We start from the raw sequence: 16,472 nt of genomic DNA on the forward strand, positions 1-16,472 counted from the left end.
TCTCAGTGCAAAACATGCACATTTTTCTCAGGTGTGGAGCAACATTATCAGCTAACCCAGCAGACACCATTAATCATACAGGACGTGTTCTGTTAGAACACATCAGCAGAAGATCTACTTAATGTAACAGAACACAGAGTGAGTCTCTTTCTTTACTCTTTTCTCACATTGTTCCCTCTTTCTGAAAGAATATTCACAATTTTTAAAAGCTGCTCTTGCTCTAAGCCATGTCTGCTCTCTCTCACTATGTCTGCACAGTTATGAGCCCAGGTCAATATGAGTGTGTGTGGTCCACGCGCTAATCAGGGCTTCTTATTAAAAAACAATGGTCTTTTGTGGAAGCAAAGTGTGTGTGTGAGGTTTTTTTTTCTTGGTTTGTGTGTATGTGTGTATGTAGTTGTGAGTGTTTTTTTTGTGTCTGGGCATTTGGCTCATTTGATGTCAGTTCAGTGCACTGTGAGACAAAAGAGTCTTGTTACAGTGGCCGCACTCAGCTGATATGAAGTCAGCTGATGGTGACTGGCTGGGTTTGAAGCTGGGAGAGAGTATGAATGACTGTTTGTATTTTTGTGTTTTATTGCCAAAGTGAGAACAGGAAATATAAACCTGATTATAATTTTAGGACCTCTCTTTTATTTTCTTTATTTTAAAGTTATTTTTGAAGGCTTTTTGTCTTTATTGGAAAGGACAGCTGAGGAGAGACAGAAAATGTTGGGAGGAGAGAATGTGGGATGGGCTGAGGTCGGATTTAAACCCACAGTCGCTGCAATGAGTACTAAAGCCATGGGGCGCGCACCATAACTCCTATAGCCTATACAGGCCAAGAGGCTATCTGCTGCCCCGAATTTTAGGACTTCTATGACAGATTCTTTGAATACTCAGGCTTTTTTAATAATTTCTTCTGCTCCTTGTTGCAGTAGCAGCTGATGCCCCTTCATAAACAGTAAACAATATGTTCACCATATGTGGAATTAAGCATAATGTCATCAGGTACACGTCACAGTACAGAGATCAGAGGCAGCTTCACATGTATGTTTGAACAGAAACTAAATATAACACAGCTTTTGGGTTTACTTGACATTACATCATACATGTATTTTTTTTGACCACTTAATAAATAAGTCTCTCTGGCACTGATTATGTACTTTTATATTTTATTAGAACATGATGTAGCCAGTGGTGCAGTGGTAAGTGCTGTTACCTCACAGTGAGGAGGTTGCTGGTTCAAATCCCCGTCGGACATGAGCCTTTCTGTGTGGAGTCTGCATGTTCTCCCCGTGCATACGTGGGTTCCCTCCAGATATTTCTGCTTCCTGTCACAGTCCAAAGACATGCCCGTTAGGTCGATTGGTGAATCTAAAATTGCCCGTAGGTGTGAATGTGAGACCAGTGAGTGACTGGTGAAGAGTCCAGTGTGTACCCCTCCTCTAGCCCAATGACCGCTGGGATCGGCTCCAGCCCCCCTGGATCCTGAACGGGAAAAGCGGTTTAGATAATCAATGGATGATGTGCTCATAAAATACAATTTGTTTTATAAAAGACACAATGCGTTTGTTCCATCAAACATATTGAGTTGGATAATAATAAGAACAATAAACCACTGTATTCTCACGTCTGCGGCCATGCAAGGCTGTCCTGGTGCTTGTGCTAATGCTAGTATATCAACATGCTCACAATAGAAATGCTAACATGATGATGTTTTGCAGGGAAAATGTTAACCACTATTAGTAGTTTAGCATAAGGATGCTAGCATCACCCTGCAACACGTCCTTTTAATCTGCGGTCTATTTAAGCTGCAACATATGCGGTCTCTCCCTCTTCTCTCATTTTGTGGCAATATATCCATTTGTTGATGAGATTTTGAGTCCAGACCTAAATGGTGTGCTGATCAGACCTGTTATTTATTCTTATGAAATACATTTGAACAGAATTATACAGATTAACATTTTACCCCATGTTAAAATTTGAGGTCAAACAGCAAAGATTGTTTTCCTGAGCCTTAAGACAGAGTCCTTTTTTATCTTGTTGCTTCTATTCAGGAAGGTCCCAGTTTTTTTCCACAAACTAACTGGGTTCACCTGGTTTGAAACCATCAAAGTTAGTAATAAACAGGGGGAAGACAATAGAGCTGGATAATTACATTTCGACCTTGTGTGGGACAAGCTGATTAAATCTGTGTCCTGTCTTCTCCTGTCGCCTCCCTCGCTGTCTTACTGAAGCTTCCATCAAGTGATCAATGACTCCAATGACCCTTTAAAGAGCACATATTGACTTATACAACTGTAAAACCCGTGTTATAAACTGCTCCTGGAACAACCACTTCCTGTTACTGGACTGAAAACTCCAAAATGCAGACCAAAGGTCAAACAGTTTTATCATTACTTTTTGCATGCCTCATTTTTAATAGCAGAATGGAATCTCCTCTACTCCTCTGCTTTAGGACTCGATGGTTAAACACAAAGAGACCATAGGCCCCCATAGTTCTCTGGCCTATATTCAATTCAAAGCATGCTAATAGGACACAAAAGGTTAATACATTCACCACATCTGTAGAAAACACACCAACAAAACTGCCAAGATGTGCTTAAACATGGTGTGGGCATTTCAAGCTAAAATACTGTTTGGATCAACCCCTCACGGTTCAGGTCACATGTGATCCACTGATCAATGGAACATTTCTAAACATGATGTAGCCCATAATAAATACAACCGCTAAAGTCTGAGTGAAAAGAAGGCAGTGTTTAAGTGGAGACATGTCTTATTTATCTAAAGCATTGATATATCAGTGTGTAGCTTCTTTTTATTTTATTTATTTATTTATTTATTATTATTTTATTTTTTTCATGTGTAGCTTCTTTGTTTCTGCTGTCATGCAGGTATCAGATGGTGGCTGCATGTGACAACAATCAGTGGCTTCATGTCCTGTTTGTGTAAACTTAAACCAAACGCCATTAAGCGAGCACTGTGTTAGGTCCCTAAACTGAAATATACTTTCTAAACGCGCGGGCCTGCCTGTTGTTTGTCACAACATGTGCTGTGCACAGACACACAAACCTCAGCTGTGAAAGGTGTGAGTGTTTGTGTGCTACAGGGTCAACAATGTCATAGCTGGTAGAATATGTATTTTCTATCACAGCTATTGTTCTCAGATTTTGAAGCACTTCATGAAGTAAAAGAGAGTTTTTAGTTAACTGCTTCTTTTATTGTTATTAATTGTATCAATGATTATAGTAGAAAATAGAGGATGTGATGCATTATTTAGATTGATGGAGAAGCATTTTGATTTGCAGTGATGATGTTGCAGAAATGCATGTCATGTCTAGCCGAGGAGTGGAAAAGTTCATGAATGTCCATCCGAAAAACTGATCCGACCAGTAATAAAAAATGGTGATCCAATCAGAACTGAGGGATTTGTGATCCGTAACACCTCTAGTAATTAAACAATGTCAAAATGGTTTGCAGAGTGTTGCTAACGGCTAGCTCAGTGCTAGCACTGCCAGCCTTACACTCCTCCTCACAGGTTAATGTCCATATACCTGGACTGGTTACATGTTGCTCTGATCGAGAGGTGCCAGTTTAACCTGATACAGCCAACAAACAACTCTATCTTTATTTTCTACATCAAAATACTGCCAAACCGCTCTGTGACAACGTTACGATTAGATGCCTGATCGCACACAGCCGCAGTTATTGCACGAATGAGTGAGCCAATATTAGTGTGACCACGCTTTGAAAATGACGGTATACGGCCTCAAAGCTCACCTGCCCTAGGCACTAAAATAGAGAGTAAGTTTAAATTCTATCCACTTGATTACAAAATAATAAAGTAATGTCTACGTTTTTTATCTGTTTACATTAAAGTGTGAAGATTAATGCTGGTTTATCAGCATTCCAGCAACATTTCAACTGTATTTGGTGCAGAAGACATTCAGACTCAGATAATGACTGAAACACAAAGGCCTCAGTGCAGGGTGCGACTCTGCGCAGCTGTTGTAACCCAACTGGTAATTAGGCAACGGTTATGACATTGCACTCTCTGCAACTGTCTTCCTGTGCTTTGCAAGGTGAGCACCTGTGTGAACATGGCTTGTGTGTGTGTGTGTGTGTGTGTGTGTGTGTGTATCTTGCATGTGTGTTTCCCTGTAGAAATCAACCATTGGGGAGGGATGTGCCAGTGCTGTGTTTTTCTTAATTAATAGTCACAGTAATTGCAAATGGAAAAAGAAAGGAAACTGGAATAGAGGAGTAAAAAAAAAAAAAGAATAATTAGAAATGATGCAAGTGAAGATGGCAGTGAGTGGGAGAGTTTGATGTGGGGTTGAGAGTAAACAGAGAGTGAGTAAAAGAGACATGGGAGCACTGCATCAAAGAGCACTTGGCAGAGGACAGAGGCAGATAGAGATAACATGTGACAGTGAACCGGAGAGATAATGGCAGACAGACAGGGTCCAAATTTAGCACCCGCCACTCGCCAAATGTGGCTAAAATTTCAATTTGGCCAGTAAAATAAATGATGCCGTAGTCGGGTTGCCCGATCACTACAACACATACAATAAGTTAATGACCTCATTTTGTTTAGAAATGACGACAAGTTGCTGACGTGTGACTGTCAGTAATAGTGTTGCGCTACTTTGACTGACCCTCGCTGTCCACCATCGGCCCAGTAACGCCTCCTTTGTATAGCAAGTCCAGCCAGTCGCACCCATAGACTGTAATGGACGAAGCCTGAGTGACATCATCTGTTACTGCAGGGGGCTTTTGGGTAGCCTGTCGGTGACCATCACCATGCTGGAAAAGGTGTCTTAACCTAACTGTCAGTAAACCTAATGAAAGGCTGAGAGCTGGATCTGAGGCGGGGTTTATAGTAAGCAGCAACCTCCGGTCTTGAAAAATGAAGCAAATGCAAAAGTGCAAAATCCTACAGTTCATCGAGTGTCCACTTGAGGCTGGCTGCAGAAGCACCAGGAGTCACATACACACCACATTCGAAGTAGGTCTGACTAGTTATTGTCGTCATGGGCACACACTGTATGGGGGATGATTTTTTTTTAAAACGGCTCCGTTTTGATTTTATGAATGATACATGTTACCCAGTTGAGCGCGTAGCTGACATGATTGACAGGTGGGCGCGATGTAAAGTTGTCATAAGGCTTTGAAACCCACCTCAGCTCCAGGTCTCAGTCTGATGTTTACTTGAAAATGATGCTGTTGCTGATGAGTCTCCGGAGCCCCGGTTAGAAAAGTGAACTCGAAGTACGGACTGTGGGCCGCTTCAGCTTATTGGGGGTTACATGTCGGGCCGTCATCCAGCCAACTGGGCTTTAGTGTTGAGGTGCAGCTCCTAAAAATGTTTCTATAAATTCAGTTGTAAAGTAAACGTATATAGTCACTTTCTACAACTTGTTTTTTAATGACCCTGTGTCTAAGTTTCCTGTGAAACATCTATTTGCTGGTTAAAACTTTGGCTTACTTTGCCATTGTCAGAGAGACCAAAGAGTTAGTTTCAGACCCTGCAGACTGATATAATGAGGTCTTCCCAGATGTTACACTGAACTGTAATTATTCTGCTCTCCCGTCTGTCTGGGTTAATACGCTTGTGCATGCAGATCCTAACATCCCTGCTGAACTACTGTGCAGCAGACTGTGTCCCCTGGCACAAGAACTCTGCGTCAGCACATGACCAAACCTGGAGCCAGGACTCCTCTCTTTAGCAGGGGAAACATTGTTAGTAATGGATCAAGGGCCAGAACTCCTGAAGCTTCTTTGAGGATGCTGAAATGCATTTGCTTCACTCATTATTCTGACCTTTATTAGGTAAGATATAAGTGACTTCTTAGAACGTGGTATACAAAATAACAACCTTTCCCCTAAAACTACATTCATTCAAAATCTAAAATGTGGAGCCCAGTCAATGAGTGTTTTTTAAGTACTGTAATTCTGTTCCTGGGCGTCTCCCAGGAATTTTTTATCTGTTTACAGCTACCTTTAAATAAACAGCTTTAATAAGATTTAAAACTTTTACTCTGCACTCTAATTATTATTATATTTTTTGAACTCTTTTCATTTCTTTACTTTTATTTATTTATTTTTACATCAATTCATTTCATTTGAATTATTTTTATTTGAACATATTTTCAGATTGAATAATTTCAGTGATTTTTAAATGTTCTATTTTAATGTTTCTTTTCTTTCCTCTGTCATGATGCTTTTTAATGTCTTGTGTGAAGCACTTTGAATTGCCTTGTTTTTGAAATGTGCGACATAAATAAACTTGCCTTGCCTTGGTGTAGCACAGAAACTGGGTAGGGCGAGAGTGGGGAATGACGTGTGGGAAAGGAGCCGCAGGTCAGATTTGAACCCGGGCTGTCTGATTTGAGGACTCAGTCTATAGAGATTGATTTTCTGTCTGACTTTATCATCCCGAGGCAGTGCCACTAGCCTGGCTGGAAACATGGTGACAGGGCCAGGACGGGGAGAGATGTGTGTGAGACAATATGTGCTCAGGATGCTGCTGCTTGACCTCAAGGTGTGAAGGCAAGTGAGTGAAGCCAAATGGCAGAGCAGCTGATGCCTCTGCTTCACCCTAAGTGTGTGTGTGTCAGTTGAGCTGGGGGTTGTGATAGTTTACACCAATTATTTATAGCTTCTTTTTTTCCACAATGTCCCCCTCTTCTTTTCATTCCATCTCTCATTCCATCTCTCATTCCATCTCTCATACCATCTCTCATACCATCTCTCATACCATCTCTCATACCATCGTTATCACCCATCAGGTTCTTATCCTCACTTTATTCTTCACTCTTCACACTTTCTTTAACACTCCCATGGACGACACTCACTAACACACACACACACACACACACACACACACACACACACACACACACACACACACACACACACACACACACTGTAACTTAATGTGTCCGGAAGGAGTTGACAGGACTTGGTCAGTGTGCACTTTGTCACAGCTAAGAGCTCTGTCAGCAGGGACCACAAAGTGAGTGGATGTACACTAAAGTGATAAAGAACCAATCAGCAGTGTTTTCATAAGTGTGTGTGTGTGTGTGTGTGTGTGTGTGTGTGTGTGTGTGTGTGTGTGTGTGTGTGTGTGTGTGTGTGTGTGTGTGTGTGTGTGTGTGTGTGTGTGTGTGTGTGTGTGTGTGTGTGTGTGTGTGTGTGTGTGTGTGTGTGTGTGTGTGCGTACGGTGTGCGGTTGTATGTGCTTGCGTGCAAAGATAAAGGCCTAATTGCACAGTGCGGGTTGTTGGCTTTGTGTTTGTGTGTGTTCACAAGAGTAGGTGTGAAGATAAAAATATGACTGTGGGGGATAATGGGAGACAGAAAGGAGAGAGGCAGGCATGTTGTGATTGATATGATTTCAGTGTGTGTGTGTGTAGAGTACATTCAGCAGAGTCTTACATTGACGCTCTTTCAGTGTCTTGTTTTTTATCTCCTATTTTGTTTTTATGGATGTCAGCGATAATAACTTTTGTGTTATTGTGTGTTGTTATTCATTTACAGGCAGAAGATTAGATACAATGTAAATGCTTTAACGTCTGTCTGTCTGTGTGTTGGGAGCCACAATGTCACCTTCACACAGAACACACTAGCTCCAGTCAGTAGGTAAACTGAGGGCACTTTAGAAATATCCCTCCTTTGTAAATGCTGTTTAGTTGATAGCACATGCACTTTTCTGATACACTTTATTCATAAAATTTAACAACACACATGACCCAGAGGGGAGGCTCTGAAGGTCGCATTGATCAATACCAGGTCCCGCTGGGTGATGATCCTGAAGAGTGGTTGTCCTTACTTGATTATGTAAGCTGGCTAATCAGGATGGCTGGTTTAGTTTGAAGGCTACTGCTGACCTTCCACAGTGCATCCCTTAAAGGCAGCAGCATTACTGAAAACACAATTTAGACACACAACACGTTATAGAACTATTTCATAAATTCTTTTGGATGGTCAATGCATTATAAAAAAAAAAATGTTTTGGATGTTGCTATATCTGAGACAGTCAGAGGGTGTGGTGTGATTGATAAATACATCTTGGGCATTGACTCTGGTATAATTGTCACTTATCAATCAATCAATTCAAAAAAATATATACAGTAGCGGCAAATCATAACGAAAGTTATTAATGACATTGTACATCAAGAGCAGGTGTAGACTGAACTCTTTGTAACATTACGTCCAGAGACCTGACATTAGTCCACCATGAACGATCGCTTCATAACACTAGCAAGGAAAAGCTTTTATTTGAACATGCAGACAGTCACCTCAGACAGAGCTGTGCTCATTGTTGAGCAGTCATCTGCAATAAAGCCAAGAAAGTGAGCTAGACAGAAAGAGTGAGTTGAATAGGGATAAACACAGAGAGAGAGAGAGAGAGAGAGAGAGAGAGAGACAGGGAGACTTACAGACAGCAACAAAACACAGCAGCAGGTGTTCAGAAACAACCACAGGAACCTCTGAGACCAGAAACTCTAGGGTAGATATGAAGTAGGTAACATGCTTTAATGGGAAATTAATTTATTCTAAGCCATGTAGTAACACGAGTGTGGCTTGTCCAAGACAAGCTAAACTTCTCCTTAAAGTAGGTCTTGAATTTGTGTCCCTATAGTTTTGTAGTTTTCCATCTTATCTTCTAAATTGAAACCTATCTGTCGCCTGCTATTTTGAAACATATGTTTGTTGCTGTGCAATGGCAATGACATGATGTACAGACGTGTATAATTGCAGACTTTGTCATCTTGTTTTCAAAAAGTACCAACATTGTTTCCCTGCTGCTGTGTTGATGACCCTGTTACAACCCAGTCAAGCCCTCTTTGAAATTACAGATCCTGAGGAAGGGGTTTCATTGTGTAGGCTAAGTGTCTTTCTTTCTATGCCTTTGCCATCTCCTGTTCGCATAAAACAATCCAATTCAACCTTCAAAGGGCATTATGAGTCCCACTGATACAGATCATGTAAGATGTTCATCGATAGCTAATTGGCATCTGTTGTTTCATTTAACGACTTCTATTTTACTCCGAAGGCAGCCACCTGATAATATCATGTCATCATGTTGAGGTTAAATTGTCCATATGTGGGACTCTCTGTCCATCTGTCTGACTCGGTGTGAAACTAAACTATGTTTCAGGTCACTGTACAGATTGTGCCAAAGCTATGGGAAATTGCACACATACTGTACACCGACACACACACACACACACACACACACACACACACACACACACACACACACACACACACACACACACACTTCTCTGCTGACAGAAGGGCTTGGAGAGAGGGTAATGAGAAAAGGTCCTCATGCATGAAGGCTCACGTCAGCAGGCCGGCCAACACACACACACACACACACACATGCACTCTCACACACACACACACACACACACACACACACACACACACACACACACACACATGCACGACACCCTTTAAGGATCTCACAGAAACACAAATCCTGATCAACCACTCATAAAACTTACAAGACACTTAAATCTTGCTTTAACTCATTTTTTTTTTTTTAACCGTTTTATTTTCTTACAGCCCAATGACCAATTACTAATCCGTCTCTCTCTCTCTCTACCTGGGATTATAAAGACATTCGTTTTAACTTTAAGGACACAGAATTATTCACATTTCTTTCTAGTGCAGCAATTTTGTTCTGAAATTTGCACTCATACATGTGACTTTGGAGAGACCAAATTATGTGTCTCATAAAAGAGAGTCAAGTCCCTCATGTATCAATCAATCAATCAATCAATCAATTTTTATTTGTATAGCGTCAACTCATAACAAGTGTTATCTCGAGACACTTTACAAAAAGCAGGTAAAAGACCTTACTCATTGTTATGTTACAAAAAGCAGGTAAAAGACCTTACTCATTGTTATGTTACAAAAAGCAGGTAAAAAGACCTTACTCATTGTTATGTTACAAAAAGCAGGTAAAAGACCTTACTCATTGTTATGTTACAAAAAGCAGGTAAAAGACCTTACTTATTGTTATGTTACAAAGATCCGGCCTATCCATCATGAGCACTTTAGCAAAGCAGCAAAAGTTACAGTGGTAAGAAAAAAACTCTCTTATTAAAAGGCAGAAATCTTCGGCCGGATCCCCGGCTCATGACGAAACAGTCTTCACAGGCCTAGACTGCGCCGGGCTTGGAAAGGGATAGGGGGAGAGATGGGATAAGTTTCAGGAAGAGGGATAGGGAGCAAGGGGGTGGGGGGAGGCAAACCGTCCATCAACAATCCGGTGGGGAGGGGGTGTGTGTGTGTGGGGGGGGGGATTGTTCTGGCAGGCCGTCAACCAACGATCTTGAGGAGCCTAAGAGATAAAGTAGGTGGTTAGTGACTGAGATTTATAGATAGATACATGCAGTAATATGATGTACTGTATATGCACAGAGAGAGAGAGAGAGAGAGAGAGGAGCTCAAGGTGCCAGTTCAGGACTTCTCCTATTGGGAGTCCCTTGTTCTAGTCTTTTGGTTCCTATTGATTGGGGTTTTGTTCTTTTTTGGCTTCTTCCACTTAATGTGCTGATTCTTATTTTAATTTGGGTGCTGCTGAGTTTAGAGCAAGTCCTCGATTCACCTCTCTGGTGCTAGGAAAGATGCAAAGGATGATTTATGAACGAGGGTTGGCTTTGCAAGTACTATGAAGAAAAGAGGAAAGAAACTAATCATCAGAAACAGAGCTACACAGAATTATAGATTATTTTCTGCAGTTTGTATTCTCAGTAGGTGGACGTGCACAACATACAGAAAACAGTTAACCTTTCATTTCCTTAACTGTGATATAGATCTGTGCTTTGGCGTTCTGTGTGAAAGTCACCGATGTAAACAGAAGCCCGGTGTTTTTATATAGAACTGGCAGGCTGCCTGATTGATCTGAAATATAACACTGACCAGGACTGTGCTGTCCCCGAGACCACAGATACACAAACTGACACAACTCAAACATGCTCACACACACACACACACTCCCTTGCATACATACAGTATGTAGAGATGCATATTTTGTCAAACACACACACACACACACACAGTCACACACGCACACAGTCACTCAAACCCAAAGACAAACAAACACACACGCAAACTCTGGGAATCTGGTCCACTGGATTTGAAATAAAAAAAGTATGCAAACAATAAAAATTATATTTTACAGATCTGTTGAAAAAGCAGAATTTGACAAGCCGCCATTACCGCGGTGGCATCTCCCTTCAACAGCTGCAGGTTGAATGTGAGCTATCAAATCATGGAAATCAGGGAGAGAGAGAGAGTGGGGATTGACATTGGCGAAAAAAGGAGCCACAGGTGGGATTTGAACCTGGGCCGCCCGCCCGGAGGACCACAGCCTCCATACATGGGGACACGTGCACTACCCACTGAACCACCTGCGACCTGAAAATGTTCCATCTTTTAATTGGACTTTCTACCTAACTTTACCTTTTACAACATTATAAAAGACTTATGGAAGAATCTTTAGTTTTACAGTTTGATAACAGTCAGGAAAAATGTTTAACTTTGTGAGTGTACACAGACTGCATGAGAGCAACACACACATGAGTGGACACTTTACATACTTTGACTGGTCGTGCAGAGGACTGGCATAATTCTTCAGAGGTCACTCAGTCACTTCTGTCTTCTCTGAGTGATCTGATGGTATTTAATCGTCCATCTTCAGGCGATTAATCAAATGATCTGGTATGAAACGTTCGTCTGTTAGCGAGCATAATCAAAAAAAATGCTTAATTAATTTCTACAGAAATGCATTTCACAATGCAACTGATATGTGATGATTAAATGCAGCCGTTGATTAACTAACGAGCTTGTATCATTATATCACTCAGTATATAATATGTGTAAGACGGTTGAGTTTTTTTTATTTCTCCGCTACGTAACCAGGTCGTTGTTGTAAAAGATGTCTCGTATGTAAAATCTAATTAATATTACGATCTCGTGGTTAAGGAACCTGTCTCATGTTTTTAAACTAACTACGGAAGCTGCTGTCACAGAGAACAGGCAGCAAACGCTGAGATGCCACTGCAAGATGGCAGTGCCCATAAACCGGCGGTAGGAATTAGTCTTTACTCAAACCCCCCAAAGGCCCCTTTTTGTGAGGATTATTCATGTGTTGCATATCATATTTCCTTAGTGGACACAGTCACATATCTGAATCTAGTACAAGGAAATTCACTGATAAGCCATGTACAAATCTTAACCTACATGTGTAAGAAATATTGCTACAATACCCTTGTTGGCCTCTGGGGGCCTCTGTGGCTGCTCTTCTATATAGGTCTGTCATGAACCTCTTGACGTCTTTTAGAACTTCTGCTCTTATCAACAACCTCTTTTGGATTTCTTCTTTTAAAGGCTTTATATGTGATTTTTTGATCCAGTAGATGTCGCCCTTGAGCACCAGCATGAAACCAAAACAACTTCCGGTGCATTTTTGTGTTAGCATGCTAATGCTAGCGATCTTTATTATGCTTGTATCTTCACACTGCATGTAAATTTACCTGAAATGAGCGTGATCTAGAAACACAGTTAAGCAGTGAGTACAGTATGTTATTCTTCTTTTCTCTAGTCCCTCAATTAAACAACTTTTATACGTGAGGGGAGGAGTCAGCCAGCTGTCCTGGCGATGTAAACAAAGTGAAGATAGGACTCTGAAAACTCTGAAAACATCACAGACAGTGGGACTCGGGTGTTGACTGAAGAGTTTTGGCATTACCTCATTAGCATTTATACTTCTGGTATAGTGAGAGATCAGAAAGGTGATGCTGTTTGAATAGTATTTGGTCCTTATTTAGGCCATCAAGGTTCTCTTCATGCCACATGATTTATCTGTAGGGATATGGTCTGTCTCAATTGTCTCACAGTGCTGCCTAACCTGTATCTGTCTGTCTGTCTGTATCAGGCAGCTCTCTGTTGTCCTGTCTGATGATGTTGGCTGCTTGTCTGTTAACTCTCTTTGTTTTTGTCTGTCTGTCTGTCTGTCTGTCTGTCTGTCTGTGTGTCTGTCTGTCTGTCTGTCTGTCTGTCTGTCTGTCTGTGTGTGTGTGTGTCTGTCTGTCTGTCTGTCTGTCTGTGTGTCTGTGTGTCTGTCTGTCTGTCTGTCTGTCTGTCTGTCTGACATTTAAACCAGCAGGATGGTCTGCTGGTAGCACTGTGTGCCTAAATGTCAGCTTAGCCTACTGGTAATGCTCCCTCAACCTCCGCCCACTCTCTCACTCTCTCACTCTCTCTTTCATTTGTATTTTTGTTGTAACCCTTCCTCAACCACCTGACCTTTCACCCTCATTCTTCCGATACCTTCTCTCTCCTTCATTCATCTAACAACTCTGATATATCCTGATGACATATTCTGATAGAACACAGCAACTGTTCTTGGTTCCCTTTTGACTTTAAATCAACATTTTTTTGCTGTACTTTTTGTCCACTGTACTCTAAATATTTATGTTGAATTGTCTTTCATTCTGAAGTGTGTATGGGGGGAAGTGAAGATACTTTGGGAGCAACTTTTTCTTATTTCTACTCTTCTATTTGTATATCCTCTCTAGTGGTTACTGATATGTATATATATACATGATGCAGTTGTATCGTACAATAATATACTTTCTGTGTCCATGCACCAAAGCAAGGACAAACCTACCTGACACATGAACTAATGCGTGTGTGTGTGTGTGTTTTTGTGTATTAAGGATCATCCATGAGGACGGCTTCTCTGGCGACGATGTAAAGCAGTACAAGCCTGTGGTTTACAGCAACACCATCCAGTCTCTGGCTGCCATCGTGCGCGCCATGGACACACTCGGCCTGGAGTATGGAGACAAAGAACGGAAGGTCAGCACTCAACCCCCAAGCACTCACAAAATGTTTCAGATATAATAAGATACAGTCTCAAGTCCAATACTGTTTAGTGGATGAGGCTAAATGAAGATGTCATAACGAACCACTGAGCTAATGCTCAAAGTGCTGAGCCTCCAGTTTTTGAATGTCGCATGTAGCCACAGGATGAACGCCATCTGAACTGATGTAGTTCAGGGAGAGGGCAGCGTGTGCCTCACAGAGAGTTACTGTCTTTCCACTAAAGCACTGCTAGTCCAGCTCCTGTGTCGGCCCTGATAAAGTGTCTCCGAGCAAGACAGTGATCTGCTTCAGGTCTTCGCTTCGACCTCTGGGAAAAGGACATCTGGTTATGATGACTGAGGGAATATTACATCATTTTGATTGGGCCCCTGAAAATACAAGTAAAACGTTATTGGTTATGCAGGAGAAAACTCTCAATGGACTGGGGAAATAAAAGATGGCACTGAAAGAAAACCCTCACAAAGTGAGCAATTTTCAATAATATAGAGACATTATAAACTCAAAATTCTAACAAGGTTTGTTTTTTTGCGATTAATAAACAATGCTTAAAGTGCATAAGCTATAACTAGGGATGTTTCTAGGCGAGTCATTTGCTATTTGGTTGAATGAAAATTTAAATTTGGACTCACCAATTAGTCTAGAGGTAAGAAAACCCTCAGGAAACAGTCCAAATTTAGTAAAACATATTTAAAAATGTCTGCAGGCAAACAATGTAATTTGTTTTTTGTTGCTAACTTAGCAAAAGCACCGCCAGCCTTGAGTCCTCCCTGCAGGCTAACATCCATTTGGTCAATATGCCAGTGTAACCTTACACAGCGTTACTACATTTAATCTCAGTGTTCTACATTAACATGCTGCCAAACCGCGCTGCTTCTATGGGATATGTTCACTGTGCTTGTTAACATCCAGGTAGTAGAGCAGGGAGAGCAGGCTCGTTAACCAGAGCTACAGACAGTCTATTGCTGCAGACTCTTGCTCTTGCTGAGCGAAACATTTGAGCCCCATCGAGGGCTAACACTATTACTCTCAGTTTCTCTCTCGAACTGTTGTTCTTCATGTTATACACAATATCTGTGTCTGCCACATGTACCTCCAAATAATCCTAAAAGGCAGTATTTCTGGTTTAAACATTGACACCAATTAATCTGAGGATAAGCTGATAGGTAGCTTTAGCTCCATCACAAGACCATCACAAGAACCATCATAAGAACCCAGCATCACGAGCTGAGACCAAGAGGACCAAAGATTTTATTGGTACTCAGAAGCATGGCTTATTTTCCAGAAGCACGGGTAGAATTGAATGGTTAATGCACAAACCTCCCCTACACTGTATACAGTTTTGACTGGTTCAGTGTGCAGCTGGATCTGCTTCAGCAGCAGAGCGTATATATTTAGTTGTCAGCAGGAGGTGAGCAGAGGTGAAACCTCAGCTCATCTGTTTGGATATCATCCTTCACAGGTGCTAACTCTCATCTCCAGGCAGGAACTACAATCCACAGCAATAATAGCAGCATATTGATTTTCTGCACATGGAACAATGACTTTTCCTTTTAATTGGTTGTGTTTTTTTTTTTATATTGCAAAGAGACAGGAAACAGAAAATACCATGTTTCATGCACATTTCTAATTCATGATGATACAAGTCCTCTGGATGTGGTGACCCAGTGTAACTCAGGAACATCAGCACTACATCACCCTTGGGTCCTTTATTTATTGAAACTGTCCACACTAGTTCTTATTAAGGGCCTGAGGGGAAAAGCTCGCAACCACTGCTGTCATGCTTGTGCCAAAATTCCTTCATGCCAATCTAAGTTTGTTCTACTCCTAAATCCTCTAAATCCTAAAGCACACAAGTTCAGTATATGATACGCTAATTGAGGATTATGAGTCTAATCCACAGACGAGCATCGCTTCTATCTCAACACAGAAATGTAAGGAGGTTAATTAGAGATGTGAGGACGGAGAAGACTCAGTTTTGTCTCTCCTGGCCCGGGCCTCGTCTTAAAGTCCCCAAATTCTTATAAATCAGGCAATTACTGTTGAAGCTTACAGCTTTACCTCTGTGCCCAGTTTTCAATACATAGTGTGCAGGGACATCCAAATGGATTCCAGTTACCATTTGGGATGTAGGCTACAATGGCAGCCCAATCAATTGGAGCTGCAGATTAAGAAGTTTGGAATGTTGGATTCATTTGCAGTTACGTTGGTTTGACCCATTTCTAATTAAAATGATGCAGTACTTACTGTAAGATACCAGCTGAGCTATATTAGTCATAAAATCTCATGTGACTCCAACTACACATCAATAAAGACAGAAGGTTGTCACAGTACCTGATTTTCAAATACTAGCACAAATCAAACTATATGGATACCTGTTGGGTTACCATGGGAACACAAAAGAGAAGTCCTTGGCACCTAACTTTGGGTCATTTTTTTGTTTAATAACTGAAAAGATGCAAGCAAAGAAAAGTACACTGTCTTGTCTAAATTGCACAAATACATTGGCACTGATTTGTGCAAGTTAAACAGTGTTCTCTTACTTATGCTGGTAGAAGTTTTTTTGGATTAAAATATGGCTG

The 16,472-nt window shown here is 41.2% G+C and overlaps 1 protein-coding gene across 2 annotated transcripts in view; it reads left to right on the forward strand.

Moving 5' to 3' along the window:
• Window positions 1-16,472, forward strand: part of LOC132973436 (guanine nucleotide-binding protein G(o) subunit alpha) — a 121,568-nt gene that overhangs the window by 15,753 nt on the left and 89,343 nt on the right. For both annotated transcript variants that reach the window (XR_009673002.1, XM_061036902.1), the window contains exon 3: window positions 13,725-13,866. Coding sequence is in view for 1 of the 2 variants with exons in the window: in XM_061036902.1 (XP_060892885.1) it covers window positions 13,725-13,866 (142 nt within the window). In the remaining variant the exon portion in view is untranslated. The remainder of the gene's footprint in view (window positions 1-13,724; window positions 13,867-16,472) is intronic.

This window comes from Labrus mixtus, chromosome 4 (assembly GCF_963584025.1).
Source record: "Labrus mixtus chromosome 4, fLabMix1.1, whole genome shotgun sequence".
Taxonomy (NCBI): domain Eukaryota; kingdom Metazoa; phylum Chordata; class Actinopteri; order Labriformes; family Labridae; genus Labrus; species Labrus mixtus.